The 26,202-nt window shown below is 39.1% G+C and overlaps 3 protein-coding genes and 3 long non-coding RNA genes across 18 annotated transcripts in view; 2 read left to right on the top strand and 4 right to left on the bottom strand.

Moving 5' to 3' along the window:
• The window catches only part of LOC103509670, a 59,660-nt gene extending 39,269 nt beyond the window's left edge, over window positions 1–20,391 (top strand). For 2 of the 4 annotated variants that reach the window (XM_026823974.1, XM_017444273.2), the window contains 2 exons: window positions 19,129–19,535; window positions 19,787–20,391. In XM_026823974.1, coding sequence (XP_026679775.1) covers window positions 19,190–19,535; window positions 19,787–20,205 — 765 coding nt within the window. In that variant the 5' untranslated portion in view covers window positions 19,129–19,189 and the 3' untranslated portion in view covers window positions 20,206–20,391. The other 2 variants (XM_008474297.3, XM_008474296.3) reach the window with 2 other exon arrangements.
• Window positions 5–21,920, top strand: LOC113467663. Its single transcript, XR_003391651.1, has 2 exons — window positions 5–82; window positions 21,781–21,920. It is a non-coding gene; the product is annotated as an uncharacterized LOC113467663 (long non-coding RNA).
• Window positions 5,742–26,202, bottom strand: part of LOC103509672 (G protein-activated inward rectifier potassium channel 3-like) — a 49,992-nt gene continuing 29,531 nt past the window's right edge. For all 9 annotated transcript variants that reach the window (XM_026823963.1, XM_026823960.1, XM_026823965.1 and 6 more), the window contains one exon: window positions 5,742–5,944. In XM_026823963.1, coding sequence (XP_026679764.1) covers window positions 5,849–5,944 — 96 coding nt within the window. In that variant the 3' untranslated portion in view covers window positions 5,742–5,848. The remainder of the gene's footprint in view (window positions 5,945–26,202) is intronic.
• LOC113467660 lies at window positions 8,680–12,499 on the bottom strand. 2 transcript variants are annotated; one of them, XM_026823971.1, is made up of 3 exons: window positions 11,769–12,499; window positions 10,862–11,228; window positions 8,680–8,754 (listed from the first exon to the last, which is right to left on the bottom strand). In XM_026823971.1, the coding sequence occupies exons 1-2, from the start codon at window positions 12,179–12,181 to the stop codon at window positions 10,862–10,864; spliced, it is 780 nt and encodes a 259-aa protein (XP_026679772.1). In that variant the 5' UTR covers window positions 12,182–12,499; the 3' UTR covers window positions 8,680–8,754. The 2 variants fall into 2 exon arrangements, with proteins under 2 accessions (XP_026679772.1, XP_026679773.1); XM_026823972.1 differs by lacking the exon at window positions 8,680–8,754 and adding an exon at window positions 10,525–10,636.
• LOC113467662 lies at window positions 21,424–24,694 on the bottom strand. The gene is made up of 2 exons (XR_003391650.1): window positions 24,081–24,694; window positions 21,424–21,638 (listed from the first exon to the last, which is right to left on the bottom strand). It is a non-coding gene; the product is annotated as an uncharacterized LOC113467662 (long non-coding RNA).
• LOC113467666 lies at window positions 22,821–23,716 on the bottom strand. The gene is made up of 2 exons (XR_003391655.1): window positions 23,487–23,716; window positions 22,821–22,971 (listed from the first exon to the last, which is right to left on the bottom strand). It is a non-coding gene; the product is annotated as an uncharacterized LOC113467666 (long non-coding RNA).

Below are 26,202 nucleotides of genomic sequence, written 5' to 3'. Positions count from 1 at the left end.
GCAGGATCCTAGTTGAAAGCCACGGCAGAGTCAGGATGGGACTTTACCAGTCGGTACTTCAACAAGGATGGAACTGACAATGGTAAGCTAATATTTTTTTTAAATATATGTAATAAAAATCTATTGAATTTAATGCAATAGATTGAAAATTTAATTATGTGTACGAATTTTCCTTAAGGTTAGCCACTTACTATCAGGTAGACTTGAGAGATCCACCTGATCAGTTCCGCCTGTCAGGTCTACCTGATAGTGGATGTGCCCATTAGGTATCAGGTTGTCCTGACAGACGAACCTTTTCTGCCGTAAGTACCTGTCAAGTCTACAATATTGATAAATAACATGTTTGTTTAGTAAGCCCGCCCGGAACGTGCGTGGCTGAAAAAGCTTCCAACTTCTAGATCTCTCAGACGATACGATCAGACGATCTGAAATTCCAGCAGTGACAGTCGAAACGGGAGTAGACTGCCTAAGTTATGTACCTACATGCTTTAGGATCTGACTCATTGACTGAGCAATAGATCAGTTGCGCTTACTTGTGTGATGTTTCAAAGTCATAGAGCAGGAAAAATGAGGACAAACGGAATTTTTCTTTTTCCTCTACGACTTCTAGATACCGAGATAAATCGATCTTAATAGATCAGTTGCGCTTACTTGGGTGATGTTTCAAAGTCATAGAGGAGGAAAAATGAGGACCAACGGAATTTTTCTTTTTCTTCTACTTACGACTTCTAGATACCGTGATAAATCGATTTAGAGTTCATAGAGCAGGAAAAATGAGGACCAACGGAATTTTTCTTTTTCTTCTACGACTTCTAGATACCGAGATAAATCGATTTGAAAAATACCGGTAAATCGTGAACTTTGACGTCACGGCATACGCTCCCGTGGGCGATGACGGTGTGCCTTGAAGTAATGTGACAGCGGTGCTGAGGTAAAAGAAAGTAGACTTGAAACTGAATCTTCTTCTCTAACTTGAACTTGAACTCTAACTTGAACGAACTTGAGTTATTTAAATAAATAAATAAATAAAATCTAAAAAAAAAATCTAAAACTCTTCTCTTTCAGGTGGAAAACGGATTCTTCATACCGGGTGGTCGGTTCTTAGAACTCTACTATTGGGATACCTACTGGATTGTACGGGGTGTCCTATTGTGCGATATGCCCAACACTGCGCGAGGCATTATTGAGAACATTATTTCCATTGTACAGAGGTAGGCTGAAGTGAAATGGAGTTGGGTGGAAGAGCTCCCAATATGGGGTTGGGGCAAGGAGTTCAATCGCGAGAATCCTTCCCCTTTAAAGTTTAAACAAAGATAAAATAAACTAACACTCGTATTTATGAACAAGAATGAACGTTCTTAGATCACTCTCAAGTCAAAATTGACCAATCAAATGCCTTGAGACTATGCTTAGCACGAACTTAAGAGCCAGCATTTTGTTCATAAATATGGGTGTAAGTCTTGAGCAGGGATTTCCAACTTCCATGTGTATGCGGGCCACATGTTACATAGTTAGGTACTTCGCGGGCCACATACACAGGTTAGGAGGCCCGTATCCAGGATTTTCTTGAGGGGCGTAGTAAGAGAGCAAATCTTAGTAAAAGAGCAAAAATCAAGTCAGATGGGACCCACGGCACCCTAAAAGCTTCGCGGGGCACAAAAATGGTCTGGTGGTTCACATGTGGTCCGCGGGCCACTAGTTGAAAATCGCTATGCAGAAGTCACGTCCGTGGAAAAGAAAAGCTCCTTTTTTTATTTAACCTAACCCTATAATAACACTATTCACTGCTCTAGTTGTGAAAACTTCTTCTTGCATTTAACCTAACCCTATAATAACACTGGTCACTACTCGTTTGTGCCAGTTCCTTTGGTAGCAATATTCCACGGACGTGACTTCTGCACAAGTACCCTCGCTCGTCTAGAATCCAACCAAAGCCTAGGAAAAAAGAGCAGCTTCGCCGTTACTGATTCTCAATTCTCCTCAGGTTCGGGTATATGCTGAATGGAAGTCGTCGCTACTATACGGGCAGAACGCAGCCACCCCTCCTCATTCAAATGGCCGCCACCTACTATACCACCACCAATGATCTGGGCTTCATCAAGAACAATATTCTGGTAAGGATTATTATAATTTAGCGTCAAGTACATGCTCGTAATTGTTTTGTAATGTTTGTTGATTTTCCACAGTTTTTACCCCCACTTCTGACGCAGAGTGAACGTTGAGATTTTTTTGAATACAATAATCACTCAGTTTATCAGGAAACAGGGCAATAAATGAAAATCATCAAACTGAGATATTTAACTTTAAAGTTTTCAATTTTTCATCTAAATCCTTGAAAAGTATGTTTACAAAAGCGCTGTTAACTCATCGAAAAAAAAAGTTATCACTGCAGTTCAAACGCTGGAAGATAGAGCGCACCCGTTCTATTCAAAAAAACCGTTTTACGCAAAAAGGGCAAAAAATCCATATTTCCCTTTTTGCACCCAGCTCCTCAATTAGATACTAGATATATGTCTGATGTGTGTAGGTGAGTACCAATCCAACAGGTACCTATGTAAATTCATGTGTAGATGCAAGCTTTGTCACTAGCAAAAAACTCCACTAGCAAAAAAATAAATACTTATACCAATTTAGAGCTGTTTGCCCGGTGGGGCAATTTGCTGACGTCAGCGGAGGCGAGTGTACAAATCAACCCGTCGGAAGGACTGAAGAGGTTGTGATCTCCATCGGAAGGACTGAAGAGGATGTAATGGGGTGAGATCAAGACCAAGTCGTACAGCTGACGTCCCTTGGCGGTGAGAGCTATACCGCGCTGCTCTACTTCACCGAACCGGGCTGTGTGTTTCGCCTCGTGCGGAGATTCACCTGAAAACAAAAGAGTCGTATGTTAAACATGAGACCAGCCACTTACGATCAGGTAAATCTGACAGCAGGTGATAGTGTGTGTGCTCATCAGGTATTAGGTAGACCTGTCAGACGGACCCGTACCTGTCAGGTCTGCCTGATAGTGTGTGTGCTCATCAGGTATAGGGTGAACCTGACAAAAAGACCTTTTTAGCCGTACCTGGCAGGACTGCCTGATAGTGTGGAATCGTTCCCGCAACCATTACTTTCATGGCACACGCGCCACCATCCAAACTAAGGCTGGTCTCATACTGCACGAGTGTGCGCCTATACGCGCGACTTTCAGTAACACATAGTCATGCAGCTGTAAAACCAAACCTATAAAAGTGATAGAGAGTATAATATACCTACAGGGTCTCTATTATTTTCATAGCTGTGGTTTTGCATGCGACTACGCGCTACTTCTAATGTGAGACGTTCCTAACTCGGCTGGCAACTTACCATCTCTACCAGGCACTGCAATATCTTCCGTAAGGGCCTTGAAGCTCGTCTGTCGCAACAGAATGGGAACTTCCCTTCTTGGCGGCCCTTCAATGACAGCCTTGGGGACGCAAGACCCGTGGCGGCTCATTTGTGCCACCATCCGGTCTTGGACCCGGTCTATATCGAGAGTGGAAGGGGTAAGGTGGTTGATGTGGGGGGTCTTGAAACATACGATGTCCGCCACTAGGGAGTGTGTGTCCAGAAGGGTCTGGTAGGTGTCGTAGCTCACTGGAAAAACGACGAAACGAATAGTGGTTTTACGTCACTGTATAACTGCCAAGGTCTTGGATAGACGGAAATGGAGGAGTAGAATACAAGATGGAAACGCCGACCCCGAATAGAATTGGGATAAGGTGGAGTAAAAGAAGAAGAAGATTTACGTACTTACATTGACGGAAGATCTGTTTCCACAAGACATGCTTCATTCTGGGATTGATGGATAAAACTCGTCAGTTATAGCGATCCAAGAGAATCCATCACAGAAAACTAGAAACAAAAAAAGAAAATAACAGTTTAATTAGCTTTCTAGCGCTTAATAAGCGTAGGTCGCCGGTTCGATTCCCGCCCGGGGTGAACTTTATCCTTAACAGATAGAATAGAATAGAATAGAATAGGTACCTTGTTTATCCTGCCAGAATGAGACTGAAAAGTCCCTTTACTCCCGCAGTCTAAACAAGGTCTTATATATTTCATAGTTTAAACATGTGTAAATAAAAAAGCTTGTTTAAATATTAAAAAAAAAGTTTTGTTTTCGGAATGACTGGCTTTCTCCTATATCCTGTCCTTCTTTCCACTTCAATTTTGGGACAACAGGACCCCCATTGTTACAATTCCCTCTATAAAACCTCGCCTCGTAGAAAAAAAGCTCCATTCAATTCGATTTTAATATTTCCTTCAGTTTTGCCTTGAAATGGGCACGATTATTCCAAGAAATCCCTTATCTCACATTCAAAATTCATACCAAGCTTATCACCTGTTATGAGGAATTCAAAATGAGCATTTCAAAAGATAAGAAGTCAGGTAAGACAGTATTGCTTCCAATTAAAATATTAGGGGCATGTAATTTTTGTTTGCGTGTTTGTGTTTGTTTAGGTAAAGTTATCTATAGGTAACAATTTATTGAAATAGATAAATTAAAATTAGAGAGATATGAATAGGTAGAAATATACCTACCTACAATCACTAAGCTTGTCATGCAGAAGATCCCGGGTTCAATACCCACCATCGACAAAAAAAAAATTGTACCTAGGTACCTAATCGTAATTCGTTCGTTTGCAAATAGGTACCTATACTTACCTACTGTAAACAATCTCACAGATTAGTGGTTAGCGCGATGATCTTCAAATCTGGAGGATGGTAGTTCCGAGTCCACGACAAGTCATAAACTTTATCGAGATCTGGGTGTAAACAAAGATAGATTTGTCACAAGCATTTGAGTTTTGAATAGACTTAAATAAAAACAGTTTTAAAAGAAAACTTGAATAAAATAAAATTTAGTTTTAAAAGAAAAATTTTCCTCAGTATTTTACATTCTTTACTTAATCAAGTACCGTTTGGCACAAACATGTGGATACTACTATTAGTTGTTTACTTACAGACCTACAAGTTGTTTACTAACAGACCTACATGGTTAAGACGCAATGATATAATGGAGTCAACAACTATATAAGTATTTTTTGAAATAATACTGCAGACAACTCAGTGAATTAAATTATAAATTATTTACAGATTTTACAGAACACATTGTGTTTAGGCACTTGGAGATACCCTCACCCCTCACAAAATAGATGGAGTAGGTATAGATAGGTAAGTATACCTAAATAATTTCAGAAAATATGTATGTAAAGCTGTGTCCACACATAGTCGACGCCGTCAATCGATTATGTGTGGACACAACTTAGGACACCCGATACGAGTATAGATTTCTAAAAGCATCACCCAAACTAACACGGAGCGAGTTTATAATATGAAACTTGTAAATTCGCCGTCTACTTTCTTTCCCAAGTCACAATCATCTGGGGTACCGTCACAATTACCAAAGCCAGGCACTCACTATCAGGTAGACCCGACAGGTACACCTGATCAGATAAGTATTTCTAAAATTGGCACGTGTGAATATACAAGCTACGTAGAAAAGATCATCGACAGGAACTCGTATCTTAGAAGCTTATAAGCTCATAAGTATTCTACCTACCAAGGTCGTTTCTTCAGGAAAAGAAGTAAGGTTTAGGTTTTAACCCGACGATTGTGCAATGTTTCTTTGTCTGTGTGTTTGTTTGAAATTATTATAAATGTGCTCATCAGGTAGACCAGACATGCGGACCTGATCAGCCGTCTGTCAGGTCTACCTGATAGTGTGTGTGCTCATCAGCTATCAGGTAGACCTGCCATGCGGACATTTTCAGCCGTACCTGTCAGGTCTATCTGATAGTGAGAGGCTGAACCAAGGATACAATCACAGTCAGCGAGGGGACCTCGCCCGCGACAATATCGGAGATCGCGGCAGTTTCTGCGTCAGTGTCTCCAGCTCTCGCGCACTACAGAGTGGCGTGTCCACCTGATTCGTATTATGAAACAACGCGTAGTCCAAATGTGATAAGGATGCAACACAAAACGTTTGGTTGAGATGTTTGCTGCGCTTGGCGGTATTTTGACCGCTTTTGACAGATTTCGACCGTTTTTTGGCGGTTTTCAGCTATAGCGACAAAACGGTTAGAGATATTGTAAAAGTTAGGGTAAAAGAACACTCAAATAAGCATCATTCAATAGGATAAGGAAAGTCGTGTGATGTTCACACCAGATTTTTTACTTTCTATTACTACAGTTTAGCGGAGCTATACTAGTAATGAAAGTATTGCAATCGGTCCAAATTTTCAAAATCGGGAAATGGTTGGAAATATCCGTTTTGGGATCCCCTGATGTCAAAAAAGTGATTTTTAGCCCATGGTCTGTACGTATGTATGTACGCACGTACGTACGTACGTACGTACGTACGTACGTTACGTACGTACGTACGTTACGTACGTACGTACGTTACGTACGTACGTACGTTACGTACGTACGTACGTTACGTACGTACGTACGTTACGTACGTACGTACGTTACGTACGTACGTACGTTACGTACGTACGTACGTTACGTACGTACGTACGTTACGTACGTACGTACGTTACGTACGTACGTACGTTACGTACGTACGTACGTTACGTACGTACGTACGTTACGTACGTACGTACGTTACGTACGTACGTACGTTACGTACAGACCATGGGCTAAAAATCACTTTTTTGACATCAGGGGATCCCAAAACGGATATTTCCAACCATTTCCCGATTTTGAAAATTTGGACCGATTGCAATACTTTCATTACTAGTATAGCTCCGCTATACTGTAGTAATAGAAAGTAAAAATAGTCGATCCTTCGCGCCGAATCCAATCGGTTTAAACTTAAAGTTTAGTCCACGTCCATAGAACTTTATTTATTAATAAATTAGGTATTATATTTTACTTATTAACCAATTATTTTATTTACATACATACCTATTTATTCATTTATTTATTTATTTATTTATTAAATTAAATATTTCACCGCACTTGTTTTCTCATTGTTTATGTTCTTTAAGTTATCACGGTCACCTCTCAACTATCAAGTATGTGAGGTTAGTGTTGTGTGATAGACATTTATATTATGTGTTGTTTGGATGAATGGAGTTCCAGCGAGATAAATATTATAGGTACACTCACTTGCGAAAAATTCGAGAGTTCCGAGACTTTGGCACTTTTTCAATAATTATGGACAATTTGGCCATAATGTGAGACGTTCCTAACTCGGCTGGCAACTTACCATCTCTACCAGGCACTGCAATATCTTCCGTGAGGGCCTTGAAGCTCGTCTGTCGCAACAGAATAGGAACTTCCCTTCTTGGCGGCCCTTCGATGGCTTCTACGGTGAAAACGAAGCTCATGAGTGCATTGACAGGCAGAAACGGGAAGTCCTTCAGGGGGATCAAGAAGAATTGTATAAACAATACCTGGAAGCACAAAAACACGAAGAGAGGGAAGTACTAACGACTTCTTACTTCTCGGTATGGATATCATAACGGGATGCATCACTCGATTCATATACTCCCACTCCAACCGTTTATAATTATGGTTAATGAAACTTCTGAGCGCCCGGCGCAGAACCTTACACTTGTGGTCGATCAAGGACTGGTAGATTTTCTTCCCCTGGGGCGTTTCGACTTCCTTGTGTACGTCTTCGTTAATGAGAAGTGACGGCAGCTCTTGGTTGATTCTGTCGAACCATTCGGTGATTTTCTTCTTGTACGTAGACGGAAGTCCTGGGACCAGGAGAAGGTCTGGCACCTATCAAACGATTTGACTTCAACCAAACCATCATCGAACACTTCTTTGAATATGACGCGGAGACTTTGTCGCACATCGTGATGGAAATTCTCGAAGAGAGGAGCAGAGAAAATTATGACAATGCTTTCATCGAAGTATTTAAAGTGATCAACAAAGATGACTATGATAGCAAACCGCTGAATGAGAGAGTCTTCCTGTTCCGTAAATTCTTAAGGTTGTACAAGGAGTACAATGATGAGACTTTACGAGGTGAGTTGAAAAGTCCAAGGAGTGCTTTATTTGGACTGCCGAATCAGAAGTCCCGTTATGCTAAAGAGAGCTATTTAATGAGTCATAGTTGTGCCAAAATAACACTAGTACGTAGACTGGAAATCCATGATGGCGTCGGCGAATTCGCTTTGAACCACGTAGCCGGGGTAAGCATTTTTCATGGTATATCTGAAAAAGTAGGAAGAGTGACTCATTGTATTTATTACCTATAGCTGAATTCCGTCGCTTCGCTCCGGAATCCCGCTAGATCGCAAAAGGAATATTCCTACCAAATTTCAGCTTTCTAGGTGTTGTGGTTCAGGAGATAGAGCGATCAGTGTGTGAAATATGAAATGTGAATGAGTGAATAGATCTTGTTTTTATAATATAAGATTTGTGTTAAGCAGGCTCCACACGTATGTTCTAAATATCGTACAATATTAACGTCCGATATTTCCAACATAAGTGTGGACCCTGCTTTAGGACAGGTCGATGTGTCTAATAACACTAGGTCTGACTAGGTAGATTGAACGGCAGATGTGAATACTCCCATATTGCAAGTGAGAATAGTCTGACTTCTGACCCGTACTTGACTGGAGTAGTACCAAAATATCACCATGTAAATTGAAATGTACATGTGTGAAATTATCTTTCCTTTTCTTCTAGGACCAGTACGTAGACTGGAAATCCATGATGGCGTCGGCGAATTCGCTTTGAACCACGTAGCCGGGGTAAGCATTTTTCATGGTATATCTGAAAGAGTAGGAAGAGTGACTCATTGTATTTATCACCTATTTGTGTTAAGCACGCTCCACACGTACATATGTTCTAAATGTCGTACAATATTAACGTGCGATATTTCCAACATAAGTGTGGACCCTGCTTTAGGACAGGTCGATGTGTCATTTTCAGGATAGATATCAACTAAATTTAGTTGATCGTACGGATCTGTTTTCATTTGTTTCTAAATCTGTCGGCATTTTGGACAGAAAATAATAATCATCACGCTACTAACAGTACTCACTTCGATGTGTCATTTTCAGGATAGATATCAACTAAATTTAGTTGATCGTACGGATCTGTTTTCATTTGTTTCTAAATCTGTCGGCATTTTGCACAGAAAATAATAATCATCACGCTACTAACAGTACTCACTTGAACACAATTAAAATTCCTTCCTTTTCTTCCAGGAGTCATGTTCGATCTGCCGAAAAAGATGAAGAACCACGCCATCGAGAAGTTCCTGAACAACAATCCCTCGGGACGCGACTTCCTCTCCTACTGGGAAACCGAGGAAGAAATCGACATTCGATTCCGCAACCTCTATCAACAATTCCAACACGCCCTCATCGAACGGAACTTTGAAATGGAGCAACAACTGTACGAGCTAGCCTGCCCGAAAGGGTTCACAGAAATGATGATGAACTTGACAACCAACTCGATAGAAGCGCTAAGCGCGGAGGCCGAAGAGAAGCGACTGCGGATGCACGCGAAGAAGTATTTGAGGAGGAAACTTAACATGGCCTTTCATCGAAGTATTTAAAGTGATCAACAAAGATGACTATGATAGCAAACCGCTGAATGAGAGAGTCTTCCTGTTCCGTAAATTCTTGAGGTTGTACAAGGAGTACAATGATGAAACTTTACGAGGTGAGTTGAAAAGTCCAAGGAGTGCTTTATTTGGACTGCCGGATCAGAAGTCCCGTTATGCTAAAGAGAGCTATTGAACGAGTCATAGTTGTCCCAAAATAACACTAGGTCTGACTAGGTAGATTGAAAGGCAGATGTGAATACTCCCATATTGCAAGTGAGAATAGACTTCTGACCCGTACTTGACTGGAGTAGTACCTCAGTGGTGTAGTCGTTAGCACGGTGGCCTTTGAATCTCTAGGTTGGTGGTTCGAGTCCAAGTCAAGTCATAAAATTTAGCGTACTTTATTAGGTGGGGAAAGACATTTAAGACAATCATTTATGCTTACCTAACACAATTTAATAACACTAGGTCTGACTAGGTAGATTGAACGGCAGATGTGAATACTCCCATATTGCAAGTGAGAATAGTCTGACTTCTGACCCGTATTTGACTGGAGTAGTACCAAAATATCACCATGTAAATTGAAATGTACATGTGTGAAATTATCTTTCATTTTCTTCTAGGACCAACCTAGTATGAGCGATTCGCACTGGTTGCTGCGCATTGGTCAAGTCGAACTTATACGGACAGATATCGTCCTCTGTCCATTTCAATCCCTGACAGTCCGGATTTTGGAAATAGACAGGATACAAGTACTCGTAGAACAAATACGTTTCCACGTCATTGTAGAAAGCATTGATGTATCTTCTGAGCACCGTACTGAACTGAAGGTATTTCACGTCAATGTTTATCTCTTCCTTCCAAAACTTCAACATTTTCTTGTAGTCGGGCAGTTGGTAGTTCTTCAGTTTGAACTGAATTTTGTAGTAGTCCGGAATACCGTAGTCTTGTTTGACGAAAAGTTTGTATTTTTGAAACACCTGATTCGTGTGGTGCAAGTAAAACGCTTCCGTTTTGTTGTACAAAACGGTTTTTATCGTGTTGTATATGTCGGGGATTTGTTTTAGGTCGATGATTTTGTCGTTTTCGTGATGTTTAAACCTATAAAAGACACAATTCCTATCGGTTTATCTTTCATGCATACGGGGTTTTTCCCCTACAAGTTAACTGTCTATAATATCTACATAATGATATCCAAATTTGCCAGAGAAAGGAACCTTATCCTTTCAACATTCTATTTACATACTTTTGTCGCATATCAATAGAAGTCTTTATCTTTATCAATAGCTAACCTAATTACATCAATTTCAATACGTTTCATATTACCTATGTTTTGTATTTCTGAACAATCGCATCTTCCACGTAATTGATAAAGTGTGGAAAGAGGTGCATCTCAACCTTGCTCGTCAAACTATTGATGACTCGTCTGTAATATGTATTGATGTACAAGAATTTATCATCGTACGCTTTCTGAGCTTCGAAATAGTTCGTCAATACGTTTAACGTTACGTTGTACGGCCAATCGGGGTAGACGCCCATTTTGTGCCGCAAGTCGTGCGATCTTTTGTGCAACAATAATCGTATGACGTGCTGGTTGTACCACTTTTCGAGCCGTTTTGAAAAGAATATTCGTACGTCTCGAAATGCTCGGCGGGGCAGTTTGAAATTTTTATCCGTTATATCAATGTTATACCTATAAGCACACAGACAAGTCATATTTCCGTTAGTCGCGTTCATTTGGATTACTTTTCTTAACTTTGACTTAATAACTTCAGTATGTAAGTATTGTCTGACGATAATGTAAATTTCTATTGATTATTACTCCTTTAATGAATCTTTGGTATTTTGCTTAGTTTCAGTGTCTTCTATCGGTGCCTTTTATTCATTGACTCGTCTTTCATTCAAGCAAGAAGTCCTTTTAAAAAGTTCCCTACAAAACAAATTTTTATCCGTTATATCAATGTTATACCTATAAGCACACAGACAAGTCATATTTCCGTTAGTCGCGTTCATTTGGATTACTTTTCCTAACTTTGACTTAATAGCTTCAATATGTAAGTATTGTCTGATGATAATGTAAATTTCTATTGATTATTACTCCTTTAATGAATCTTTAGTATTTTGCTTAGTTTCAGTGTCTTCTATCGGTGCCTTGTATTCATTGACTCGTCTTTCATTCAAGCAAGAAGTCCTTTTAAAAAGTTCTCTACAAAATGTCTTCTTATTCTCTTACCTGTTCATGGTTTCTTTCATCGTTTCCGTGAACATATCGACCAGCGACTGATTCAATTGGTTCACAACCGATTCCTCCAACTCTAACCCGTCCATTTTCAACAGATTCCGAAACTCTGCATTGTATTTCTGTCCCAGTTCGAGTCTCAGTTTGTCATCTTCCAGCGTTTCTCGCGTTTTGTCTGGCAGGGCGTTGATGATGTTCTCTTTCTCATGGGTTTCCATCGAGTTTTGACTCTTGTCGAATGCCCGTTTCATGCGCCTCAGGTTGGCCGATTTCTGGTGGAACTTTTGGAACATGTTGATGAATTCGTGAATGGGTTTGTTGCTCAGCAGGAAGTTGTATTCGTTGTTTGGTTCCATATCGATATTTGTCACGGATATGAACATGACTAGTGCCGTTATGAGCTTCATTCTCGTGATGTTTTTAGTTTTTGATGATCTGTGATTAGCTGATCAAAAAGATCTTATTCTATGTGGTATATGTTATTCTATGATTAAGTCGTGTAAGCATAAGTAACATGAAGTTGATTGTTGAATTAGGTAGCCTTTTGCTCGCGTCTCATTCGTTTTTGTTATAAAAAGACACCTTGTTCTTGACACTGTTACTGATGAAGTTTTTTTTTTACTCCAATGACTCTGTTATTGATGAAGTTTTTAGAAAAAAAGAATTTCACTTTATTGTCATTTGAGTAACAACAAACCTAGGAATTTCAAACTGTTCTGCCACTACTTATGCCTATGTTATCCAGGCAGTTCAGTTCAGTCGACCTCGATCGATGCCCGGTCGACTATGTTTGGATACACCTTTAGAGCCCGTTCCTTTCCCCCCTTATCGCTCGGAAAAAGATCGTGTCGTGTGTAGTGGGAACACCCATTTAAATTGCATTGCCTACAGGATATTTTGTGTCGTTCCGTAAAAAAAATCCAAGTGGAAAGGGGCTCTTACTAGTTCAGTGCCAAACTGTACAAAAACAAACCCTATTAAGTGATTGCAAGCCTAGCAAAGCCCTGTTAAACACAATCTCATTAACCCGTTTTCTATAATAACTTGGAATCGGATGTGCGCTCGAAATTTCAAAGGCCAGCCACTCAGTATGAGGTGTACCTGTCAAATAATATACCTGACAGTGAGTCGCTGGCCAAACATACGAGTATTGGCCGGAGAAGGGCAGGGTGTTGCCAGTTGAACACAGATGATAGGCGCCTAAAGAACATACTTTTCTGGAATGGGCCTCCGTACTTTTACTCTGATTTCGTGTATTTTGCACTGAAATTACCAAATTTCATACAAAACACCTCCGGGCCAAACTAATTAAACATAATTGTTGTGTATGATTTGTTTCAATAGGTATTTAGGTACCGATATTGTGCTTATTTAAGTCATAAAATGTACTGAAATCTATTAGGACCTAAGTACCTATTACCTAAATTTCAATTAATTTAGTACCTAGTTCAATGTAGTCGTCGCAAGGGCAAAAGGTACCTACTAATTTTTTTTTCGCCATTTTGGGTACTCTTGGTACGCCACATAGGTACTCTTGTACCTATGATCCTTATCAGTTTGAAAAGATAATGTCTCTATACATACTTTTGTTGTCAATAGGTTCTTGACATTTCACAAATTCTTTAATTTCTATTTCCTTTCCATAAATGATTGTATTTGCAAGATCATTTGGGACGTAAGAAATTTCGCCGCAGCAGGCATGATTGAAGTGAAAGTAAAAATTGAGTACTTGGGCACTAGGCGGTAGTTAATAATATACCATTCTACAGAAAAAAGGGTACTTGTAACCAAGTGTATTAGATCCTTAATATAATATGGATATCTGCTATAATAATTCGGAGCATTTTTTTTTGGTATAAGTCGCGTTTTTCAAAGTTATGTCGAGATTTGCACTCATTATCAGGAATTATCATGTGGATTGGTATGCACAATTTGGTCAGTGACCTCTTAAATCATACACGCAAAAAAAGTTCGGTTAGTGACTTCTTGAACCTAGCACAAAAACTGACACTGTCTCTAATAAAATTGGATAATTATTATGAACGCCATTCTTGTGTATCATGAACAACTAAAGGTATAGGTACTTACTGCAATAAATGCAACCCCAGACTCCCCAGAGATGTTTACGTTCTTCTAATACCTATTGAGCTCATTGATGTCTGATTAGGAAGTTATTAGCTTCTGTTAATCTTCTAATAAGCGTCTCATAAAATAATTATTGATATTTATTTATCGATTATTATTAAGAATGTTAAGAGGTTTTACGTATTATGAGATCAACTTCTTAATCCCTCCCTATGATGTCAAGAAAAAATAAATCTCTAGGTAGGCAATAAAGAAAGAAAAGAAAAACATTTACCTATTACACCTACTTGCCTACTTACAAAATGAAACAACTATTCGTACAAACACAGTTGACCAAAATTTAATTGTTCCATTTTCATCCACATCAATTTTTGTATTTTCATCTTGACAATATTGCAATGTGAAAAATTTGCAAATTCAATAGGATAACAATATGATTTTTGATTACCCTATCTAACGATAATGATTAATGACTCTTTCTCTCTACTTAAGTATCTCTTTCCTACTTAAATATCTCTTTTTCTCTAAAGCAGAGACTTTCATCCACTTGAGAATTTCCTTAAGAGCTTTTCGTTGTGTCCTTAGAGTCTCATTACGCTATTTCTATAAGATTACGCATTAGGATTCATTACGCTATTTCGTTGTGTCCACTTTTTAATTATTCATCATCAAATAAGCTACATTTAAGATTTGTCCTTTTCTTTTTTGACCCATGAATTCGCGACGTCAAAGAAAACCTCTGAGACTGAATTAATTCTCAGTGGTAAGATCAGCCATGAGGGATCTTTGTATCAACGCTCGTGGCACCTCTTGACCTCATTTGAACCTCGCCCTAATACCAGCACTCAAATTTTGAGAAGTCACGTGTTCTGGTACATATGATAAAATAGGTACCAATAATTGTCATAGTAGGTAGCAAGGTAGGTACCAATAAAACAGGTACAAATAATCGTCCCATTGATAAATTAGGGATCATAAACAATTTATTGATGTCCGCCATCTAGAGGAATAACCACTTTTATTGAGAATTGCTGTGTTGAGATAGGTTATCTACAAGTGTACCCTTAAGATAAAAGTTTCAAGTGGATGGCAATATCACATATTGAATTGTGTTGTCCTATTAATCCTATTTGTTTGTCAAATAATATTGAAGTTCCAATAATTTTTTTTTTGTTTATTTAATAAACAAAAACAAACAATACTTACCAACTCAGGGCCTTCCGAAAGTAGGTGTCTTATTGTCCTAACTCTTTCTCTCTCGCCGTTCTCTCTCTTTTCTCTCATTACCCTGACAACATCGGTGGTTGGGAAACCGTAGGTTTGGCCCATCGAACGGTTACATGGATGGAGAACTCTTGATCGACGGTAAGACAGCGCGCCAACTCGATAAACAAAAACAAACAATACTTACCAACTCAGGGCCTTCCGAAAGTAGGTGTCTTATTGTCCTAACTCTTTCTCTCTCGCCGTTCTCCCTCTTTTCTCTCATTACCCTAACAACATCGGTGTTTGAGAAATCGTAGGTTTGGCCCATCGAATGGTTACATGGATGGAGAACTCTTGATCGACGGTAAGATAGCGCGCCAACGCATACATTTTGCCACCCAGCAAAATAGGTATATGTATAACGTAAGGCCAACAATGACCCAACCTTAAATTTTGTTTTCGATAGACTTGGTCTTGTGAGACTACTCTCCACAAACTTGGTAGACTGTAGAGAATGATTTCGCGAGACCAAGTCTATCGAAAAAGTCTGCAGTGTACTGGCACCTTTACGTGTAGACCCTGATTTATAGGACTTTCTTCATTCAAATCGTCGTCATTTTGTTGACCTGTATTTCAACATTCATGTCAGTGAGGCTCTTGTCCTATCCAATATGGATTGACGGAAGGTACTTCATGTAGAAATCAATGTCAATTTGCTCAATGCACTTGAACCACTTCAACCACTTCGACTGGTAGATATGAGATCAGTGTTCGGTTTAGTAGTAGCTCAACAAAATGAGAGTTTGAAAAATTGACCTACCAATATTTAATTAAATTAATTTGAATTAATAAGTTGACATCTCTTGTCCTATCCAATATGGATTGACGGAAGGTACTTCATGTAGAAATCAATGTCAATTTGCTCAATGCACTTGAACCACTTCAACCCTGATTCCGAAATATATCTAAAAATGTTTCCAAACATAGTCGACTGGTAGATATGAGATCAGTGTTCGCTTTAGTAGCTCAACAAAATAGGAGTTTGAAAAATTGACTTAAATTAATTTGAATTAATAATTTGACATTATCTAATTAATTATTGCACATTATAATAACAAACAAAACACAAATTGAAAACCTAACGAATAAAATCAATTAAGCCAAAGAAATTAACAAGAGAACCTAAATAGGAGAAACATTATTATTTTGTTTATTTACAGAAAATAATTTATAATTATTTATTTAATTAAATAGCGTAGATAATAAATTCAAGCAATTGAATTGTGAATAGTCAAATATTAAAATAGTTTATGTAAAAACTAAACGTATAATTCTTTTCTATTAACCTATACAAATAATTACAAAAGAATCCGTATCTGTATACCAACCTACCAACTGTATTGCATAAACCCACCACTTGTATAAAGCCTGTGACTAAAACCTTGATTCTGAAGTTGGTAAACCTTTTCCATCGACAAAACCGCCTGAAAATGTCAAAATGGCGTCCTTAACCTACAGAGAAGCTTGTGGATTATTTACTGGGTATATCTAACGCTATCCAGGGTACAAAGAATTTCGACAAAGCCAAAAATCAGGACCTAACCAGAAATTGGCACCTGACCAAAAATCGGGTCCAAACCGAAAAACCCGTCCGATTAGATATCAGTGGTTGAAAGGAAGAGCTCCTCCAGAAGAACGCTTCTTCTTCTCCTTCCAGTACCATGTCCATTACTGATCGTTGGCAATCAAAGTGGCTAATTAGATATCAGTGGTTGAAAGGAAGAGCTCCTCCAGAAGAACGCTTCTTCTTCTCCTTCCAGTACCATGTCCATTACTGATCGTTGGTAATCAAAGTGGCTAATCTTATTGGATCTACTCACTTGACTATAAAACAAGATATTGAAAGTCGTAATTGGCACTTTCGGTACGTTTCCACTTACTCGGCTTTGCCGATCCGCAAAGGCCGAGTGAGTGGAAACGCACCTTTACACATAATCAAAAGCGTGCAATTGCGGAAATTGCACTCGTCCGAACTTTTGATTCTGCGTATGAGCGATTCGCACTGGTTGCTGCGCATTGGTCAAGTCGAACTTATACGGACAGATATCGTCCTCTGTCCATTTCAATCCCTGACAGTCCGGATTTTGGAAATAGACAGGATACAAGTACTCGTAGAACAAATACGTTTCCACGTCATTGTAGAAAGCATTGATGTATCTTCTGAGCACCGTACTGAACTGAAGGTATTTCACGTCAATGTTTATCTCTTCCTTCCAAAACTTCAACATTTTCTTGTAGTCGGGCAGTTGGTAGTTCTTCAGTTTGAACTGAATTTTGTAGTAGTCCGGAATACCGTAGTCTTGTTTGACGAAAAGTTTGTATTTTTGAAACACCTGATTCGTGTGGTGCAAGTAAAACGCTTCCGTGACGTCAAAGTTCACGATTTACCGGTATTTTTTAAATCGATTTATCTCGGGATCTAGAAGTCGTAGAAGAAAAAAAAAATTCCGTCGGTCCTCGTTTTTCCTGCTCTATGACTTTGAAACATCACCCAAGTAAGCGCAACTGATCTATTGACAAGGTGAAACTATGTTGTTGAGGCAGTGTGGACGGTTTCAGTCGACATCGATCGACGGCCGTTGACCATGTGTGGACACAACTTTAGGCCTACGTCTTTATTATAGTAGTACCTACATAGGTACATAAATAATGGGACAGTATTACGCAGACAAGAACCATCCATAAAAACGCTTCCGTTTTGTTGTACAAAACGGTTTTTATCGTGTTGTATATGTCGGGGATTTGTTTTAGGTCGATGATTTTGTCGTTTTCGTGATGTTTAAACCTATAAAAGACACAATTCCTATCGGTTTATCTTTCATGCATACGGGGTTTTTCCCCTACAAGTTAACTGTCTATAATATCTAAAACGCTTCCGTTTTGTTGTACAAAATGGTTTTTATCGTGTGGTATATGTCGGGGATTTGTTTTAGGTCGATGATTTTGTCGTTTTCATGATGTTTAAACCTATAAAAGACACAATTCCTATCGGTTTATCTTTCGTGCATACGGGGTTTTTCCCTACAAGTTAACTGTCTAATATCTACATATTTTCCTCAGTGGTGTAGTCGTTAGCACGGTGGCCTTTGAATCTCTAGGTTGGTGGTTCGAGTCCAAGTCAAGTCATAAAATTTAGCGTACTCTATTAGGTGGGGAAAGACATTTATGACAATCATTTATGCTTAACACAATTAAAATTCCTTCAATAAATGTGGGCAGGTGGGCCAATAAATGGTACGTTTTTTAGGTGGGCGAATAAATGGTACACTTACCCTATGTTTTGTATTTCTGAACAATCGCATCTTCCACGTAATTGATAAAGTGTGGAGCCGTTCACCAGTTCGTTTTATTTGTAATCATGATTCCTCTCAGCGTTGTTGCCTTCAGTAACACGTTCGTTTTAAAGTTTGTTGCTATCGTGTGTTATTTCCTCAGCCAAGCTTTTCACGCCATACTTAATCTTAATGTTCAACATCTTGCTAACTAAATAGGTAGGTAACTCTTGGTGATTTTCACGTGGTTTTACTTAACTTTAGATCTTTGTTGTTTGTTGGTTGGGTCAAATCTTGTAACTAACTTTTGTTAACAAGTTTGATTAGCAAATGTTTTACATTTGTGATTTATAAAACAAGTTTGTTTAGTAAATGCTTTACATTGACATCGTTTTAGTGCTCACCTATTTTTACTACTTGTGGGACACGGACTTTAAGAACTTTCCGTTCGAGGCTTATGGAGAACAGATCATGTTTTAAAAGTGTGATCTCTAAAGGTGAGTAATGGCACCTTCAAACTTTTCCCCAAAATTGGTTGTGGACGTTAAGGTTTTCACATATTGCCTTTGAACTTTGGACGTTTCGTATAACATTTATTACACCTATGTTAAAGCGGTCTCTTCTTGATCCCTTGTGTGCCGCGTCCACTATTGTTTAGGACTATGGCACTGTTTATCAAACCTATATTGTATATATTAATTTTTAATGTTTACATTAATATCCATTTTCAGGTTATGCCATTTGACTATTTTCTGAGGCAATCGGTCTTGGATCTGAAATTCTGTACCCATCATGGACTCTATCTCGGTAGTGTCCTTCGTATTCAACTTACTCCTATTCTTCTTCAACAAGTTACCGCTAACAAACGGACAATGCGAACTCAGCCCGTGTCAAATTGACGCCCAACTACGCCAATATTACGAAAACACCTTCTGCGACCAAGGACTTTTGAGGCGGGCCAAAAGGTCCACCTATAATTTGATTTCAGAGTCCCATGATAAGTCGTACGCTATGTTTGACCGCTATTTGAATCTGTCCGGAAGCGAATTGATGAAAGAGATTGAAAACGAATTGGATAATGCTTTCGATAAAAATTTGAACGTCAGTATCACTGAAGCGATGATCAGAGAATCGAAAGGTAGGATTTAGTGAATTGTTCTGGTGAGTATACAAATTGTAGATACACCTGGTATGGGCTAAAAATGTATTTTTTTAAACTGTACAAGTCAGTTGCCTTTTTTAGTTACTTAGTTATTGGTGATATTGATTCTTATGTTAGTCTTCCTAACCAACACCAAAATGTCTTTCCTTGAAAACTCAAACATAAATCAACACCAACATCTTTCCTTCAAAATCTCAAATCTAACATAACATCCCGTCTTCTTCCAGGCGATCTCAGCTTGCTCAAGAACAAAACCTATTTCCTCGACACATACAACGCGTTCAAGAAATCCTACGCGTCCAAGCTGGAACACTGGTATCTCGGCATCACTCTGTATTTACCGATGAAAATGAAAGCCATCGCGAAAGAAAAGTACTTCCTAATCACCCGGAATTCCTTGCCGGAGAAAGAACAGCTGGAGCGGTTTTGGGAATACGAACGGGATTTGGACTACCAGTTCAATGTGTTCGCGAAGAAGCTAAGGGATTATCTGCAAGACCATTACCTCAAACTGGAGAAGACGTTCCATCAAACGTTCACGCATAATACGAACAGCACTATTGATCTGACCCTGTTTAAGATCGTGCGAAGAGAGGTTCTCACTTCGGAAAGCCCTTATACGGGACAAACCTTTTTGACAGAATGAGAAGATGGTTCCTTCGCGAGAAAAATCCATTTAGGAATGAGAAGGTATGTTCGTTCGGGAAAATGACCTGTGGAAAATTGACCATTGCTTTGATAGAAACTGAATGGAGCAATGGTTATTTCTAGAAATAACTTCTTGTAAAATAGTGTGATGTAAATAAAAGGGTCCACTGTTGAGGAGTACAGATTCCATTTCTTATTATTTATTTTCATTAATGATTGTCGATTTACGTACATCAAGTCTAATCCTATGTAGCCCTCTCGTTCACCGAGGTAAAAAATTAGTTTTTATTATATTTTTTTAATCTTTAAGATGGGGGGATTTGTAATCATGGTATTCTTCTATTACCTATTCTACTAGTACGTTTGTTTGAAAAACTAGTTCGTTTTACCTCAGGCAAAAACTTGCGGGAGGAGGGGGGAACGAAAAAGTGCATACGCCAATGCACTTAGTACCTAACCCTACCTAAAGGCATACCTAATGGGTGAAAATTTTAGACCTCAGATGAAAACGAACCTCCGCCTTCCCACTTACAAGGCTCCTGCATTTCCCTCCCGAGGCACGTTCTTTTAGTGAGTAGAGGATTAGAGGGCCTTACTGCCCGAGGCAGACTAGTCTAGTGTGTACAGTGCCTTAAAAAAAGTGCTCATCAGGTATTAGGTAGACCTATCAGACGGACCCGTACCTGTCAGGTCTGCCTGATAGTGTGTGTGCTCATCAGGTATAGGGTAAACCTGACAAAAGGACCTTTTTAGCCGTACCTGTCAGGACTGCCTGATAGTGTGGAATCGTTCCCGCAACCATTACTTTCATGGCACACGCGCCACCACCCAAACTAAGGCTGGTCTCATACTGCACGAGTGCACGCCTATACGCGCGACTTTCAGTAACACATAGTCAGCTGCAAAACAAACCTATGAAAGTGATAGAGAGTATAATATACCTACAGGGTCTCTATTATTTTCATAGCTTTGGTTTAGCCGTAACAGACAGACATACATGTACATGTTTCTGTGTATGCAATATGCAACAATTTAGTCGAATTTCGCGTTATTTTCATAGTATAATTTCTCGCTGTTTCTTATTTTTAAAAAAATGCTATATCTTTTTCTACGTTTCTAATGAAAATTAAAAAGGTTCTCTAATTTTATTTATTTAGAAACAACTATTTTAAGTACAAAAGCTTACCTACGCAATTACTGGCACGGCCTAAACCTGTGCCCTCCCCCAGACACGGCACAATACCTTGTCCCCTCGTAAAAAATCTAGGACCCTGTACCTCTCCGGGCTGTAAAATATATCTAGCTTGTTAGCCACCTTTAAAAAGTGTACCTAGCTACCTTCCTTGGTATAAAATGTACCGACTACCTTTTTAAGCTGTACCTAACACCTACAATTACCTTGATACAAAGTACCTACCTGTTATATTTTACCTTTAAAACTTCAGATTTGGATTTTTCACAACTTTTTACGTAGGAATCGACCTTTTATTCATAATTTTTACCCAACTGCAACTGCTCCATTCTTTTATTATAACTCGTCCACTCACTATACATCTCTTTTCTGACACTACAGGTGGTCTTGCAGACACTGACACTCCAAACTTCATCAACGTTGATCTCAATGCTATTCTACACGCTAATGCCGTAACTCTAGCTGAATGGTTTCATATCTTGGATGATCCTGTCAAGTCTGTGTACTACAAGAACCTGGCCAAACGCTTCCTTATTGGAATAGAAGCAGTAAGTATATTTTATTGGATTAGAAAAGTTGTACAAGTGCATATCACAGCATTTTACTATGTGCTCCCCCTTTGCAGTCAATTTCTTTTTAAGATTTGATTATGGCACTGGTATTGCCGCCACTGGTCGCTACTCGGTTGTTCTCACTCGTATTTCAAGAACAGAACCGAAAAAACTTTGACTCCGTCGGAAAACGTACCCGGGACATTCGGTGTTTAAACCTTGTGTAAAGCTCTGTCCACATCACTCAGTCGACCCCGACTGAAACCGTACACTGCCTTGGCAACATAGATTCACCTCTTCACCTCGTCGGTCAGCTCCCATGGCGTAGTGGTCACTGCGCTCGCCTTGCACGCGGGAGACCCGGGTTTGATTCCCGGGTCTCCCGCGGGTACACAACTAACTCCCTTGGACCTATGGACCCATCCAAGGGAGGCAGCTACATTCCTGGGTCTACTGGATGAGGACACGGACGAGGAGGATTTGTGACATAAGGAAGCGCCGCTAACACAAAAACAACAACGTCTGAATTAAATAAGTAGGTATGATATTAATAATATTGTTTACCTAAATGAAATAAGTATAACAATGTCATTTTAAATTCTTAACTGAACTGATAAGCTGGGTCGACAGATAAGGCAGACATTTCTTGAAGTAATCTTTTTCAGTTTAAGTCAATTGAAAGGGAAGTTAATTTCAAGTCGTCTAAAAGATTAAAAGTCGGCACTTCAAACCTTTTTGTTTCTGTGCTCAAGTAAACACGTTTTTTGTGAACTTTTCTACAACTCTTTCCGCCTTTTCCTTTTGTATCTCGAGTGAAGTTTGTCTTATTGTGAAGTTTGTCTTAAATACTTTTCCAATGGATGTATCCCAACCTGCTGGTATCACGGGGGAACAAATGGAACCCCCTCATACGCTTTGGGAGGATCCGAAATATCGAATGTTACTACACAAGATAGGTCTACTCCTGTTTAACGTATTGGTCGGAGCTATCTACTGGAAGGTAAAGTAGCTTTTCTTCTACCTACCTTTTTGTAATGATAGTTTTTCTACTGAAACCAATGCCCGCCCACGAATCAATTAAATCGCTTAGTCTAGTGAGTTTATTTTGAACGTTTCTTTTTTAGAAGAGATGTGATAGGGGGCACTGTAACAATGAAGGGAGGTCTTATCGTCCCCAAATCGAAGAGAGAAGAACGAAAGAGAGAGATAGGATAAATCCAGCTGTTCGAGAACGAAACTTATCTGTGTAGGATAATGTCCACCCTGGGCGGGAATGGAACCTGTGACCTAGCGAAAAAGGTTTTTATTTTCATTTTCGTCTTTTATTTTATTAATTACAAGTATACCCAATAAAACAAATACTTTGTGTATTTTTCAATTCAAACTGAGAAAGCCAGCCGTTCCGAGAACAAACATTATACCATCAGGATAAAATCCGCCCCGGGCGGGAATCGAACCCGCGGCCTAGCGCTTATAAGGCAGACGCACCACCAACTAAGCTAACTAGGCTGGCTAATAAAGTAGCTTTTCTTCTACCTTTTTGTAATGATAGTTTTTCTACTGAAACCAATTCCCGCCCACGAATCAGTTAAATCGCTTAATCTAGTGAGTTTATTTGTAACGTTTCTTTTTTAGAAGAGATGTGATAGGGGGCACTGTAACAATGAAGGGAGGTCTTATCGTCCAGAAATCGAAGAGAGAAGAACGAAAGAGAGAGATAGGATAAATCCAGCCGTTCCGAGAACGAACCTTATCTGTGTAGGATAAAGTCCACCCCGGGCGGGAATCGAACCTGTGACCTAGCGAAAAAGGTTTTTATTTTCATTTTAATACTTTGTGTATTTTTCAATTCAAATGGTTCATCTTCTGCTTCTTTTTCTTTTATAGTTGGTGGATGTTCTGCGTACCGTATTATTCGGATGATACCTATTTTGCAAAGGAACAAGAAATCTATGGAGCCAGTTATAAAGAAACTGAAGCCGAATATGAAGAGGTTGAAGGCTCCATAGAAGTGTTGAATCATGGTAAAAGTAGGTAACCGATTTGAACGAGAATTGGCCACATGAAGTCAATTTAATAAAATTGAGTAAAATTTGTTTCCATTAGCATGGTGTTCCATTAGCATGGTACCTTTAAACCGGTCATTCACTTTACGGTTTACCTACGCATGCATCCGTGCAGGCAAAAAAATCATACCCTGTTCCTGTAAACTTCTCCGTAAACCGGAAAAGGAATGGTTGGCCTAAGGATAACGTTATGTGATAATAGTAATTTAAGTTACCTTTTAGAAAGTGTAGAGTTATATTCACCTGCATAATTATAAATCTATCTAATATAATCTGCTGTTCTTTTTCTATACCTATCCTATAATTATACAGGAAATGTATTCGCTTTTTTTTCTGATATGAGAAAGTCAGACGTTCCGAGAACGAACATTATCCGTTCAGGATAAAATCAGCCCCGGGCGGGAATCGAACCCGCGACCCAGGGCTTACAAGGCAGACGCGCTACCCTCCAAGCTAACTTGGCTGGCTGGACACTTTCACTGATAAGATTAGAAAGAAGGAATTGTTTTTCTTTGATGGTAGAACAAATAATGTCTGGGGATAATCTCAGTTAAATACGGTACCTACCTAGGTAGGTAATGTAGGTATATTGTTTATCTGAATTAAATCACTCCCAGCCAGTCTAGTTAGCTTAGTTGGTAGTGCATCTGCCTTGTAAGCGCTAGGCCGCGGGTTCGATTCCCGCCCTTACCTTTGAACCGGTCATTCACTTTACGGTTTACCTACGCATGCATCCGTGCAGGCAAAAAAATCATACCCTGTTCCTGTAAACTTCTGCCGTAAACCGGAAAAGGAATGGTCGGCCTAAGGATAACGTTATGTGATAATAGTAATTTAAGTTACCTTCAGAAAGTGTAGAATTATATTCACCTGCATAATTATAACTCCATCTAATATAATCTGCTGTTCTTTTTCTATACAAACCTCAGTGGTGTAGTGGTTAGCGTGGTGGACTTCGGATCTGGAGGTTGGTGGTTCGAGTCCAAGTCAAGTCATAAAATTTAGCGTAGTGCATTAAGCAGGGAAGGACATTTGTGATAAGCATTTTCCTGTTCTTTTTCTATACTTATCCTATAATTAGACAGGAAATGTATTCGCCTTTTTTTCTGATATGAGAAAGCCAGACGTTCCGAGAACGAACATTATCCGTTCAGGATAAAATCAGCCCCGGGCGGGAATCTAACCCGCGACCTAGGGCTTACAAGGCAGACACGCTACCCTCCAAGCTAACTTGGCTGGCTGGACACTTTCACTGTTAAGATTAGAAAGAATGAAAATTGCTTTTCTTTGATGGCAGAACAAATAATGTCTTGGGATAATCTCAGTTAAATACGGTAGGTAATGTAGGTATATTGTTTATCTGAATTAAATAAGTTTGATATTAATAATATTGTTTACCTAACTGAAATAAGTATAACAATGTCATTTTAAATTCTTAACTGAACTGATAAGCTGGGTCGACAGATAAGGCAGGCATTTCTTGAATAAATCTTCTTCATTTTAAGTCAATTGAAAGGGAAGTTAATTTCAAGTCGTCTAAAAGATTAAAAGCCGACACTTCAAACCTTTTTTGTTTCTGTGCTCAAGTAAACACGTTTTTTGTGAACTTTTCTACAACTCTTTCCACCTTTTCCTTTTGTATCTCGAGTGAAGTTTGTCTTATTGTGATAGGTTATTTGCTAAAATACTTTTCCAATGGATGTATCCCAACCTGCTGGTATCACGGGGGAACAAATGGAACCCCCTCATACGCTTTGGGAGGATCCGAAATATCGAATGTTACTACACAAGATAGGTCTGCTCCTGTTCAACGTGTTGGTCGGAGCTATCTACTGGAAGGTAAAGTAGCTTTTTTTTACTTTTTGTAATGATAGTTTTTCTACTGAAACCAATGCCCGCCCACGAATCAATTAAATCGCTTAGTCTAGTGAGTTTATTTTGAACGTTTCTTTTTTAGAAGAGATGTGATAGGGGGCACTGTAACAATGAAGGGAGGTCTTATCGTCCCCAAATCGAAGAGAGAAGAACGAAAGAGAGAGATAGGATAAATCCAGCTGTTCGAGAACGAAACTTATCTGTGTAGGATAATGTCCACCCTGGGCGGGAATGGAACCTGTGACCTAGCGAAAAAGGTTTTTATTTTCATTTTCGTCTTTTATTTTATTAATTACAAGTATACCCAATAA

The sequence above is a fragment of the Diaphorina citri genome, unplaced genomic scaffold (genome assembly GCF_000475195.1).
Source record: "Diaphorina citri unplaced genomic scaffold, Diaci psyllid genome assembly version 1.1 scaffold519, whole genome shotgun sequence".
Taxonomy (NCBI): domain Eukaryota; kingdom Metazoa; phylum Arthropoda; class Insecta; order Hemiptera; family Psyllidae; genus Diaphorina; species Diaphorina citri.
This window is presented reverse-complemented; position numbering and strand designations above follow the sequence as displayed.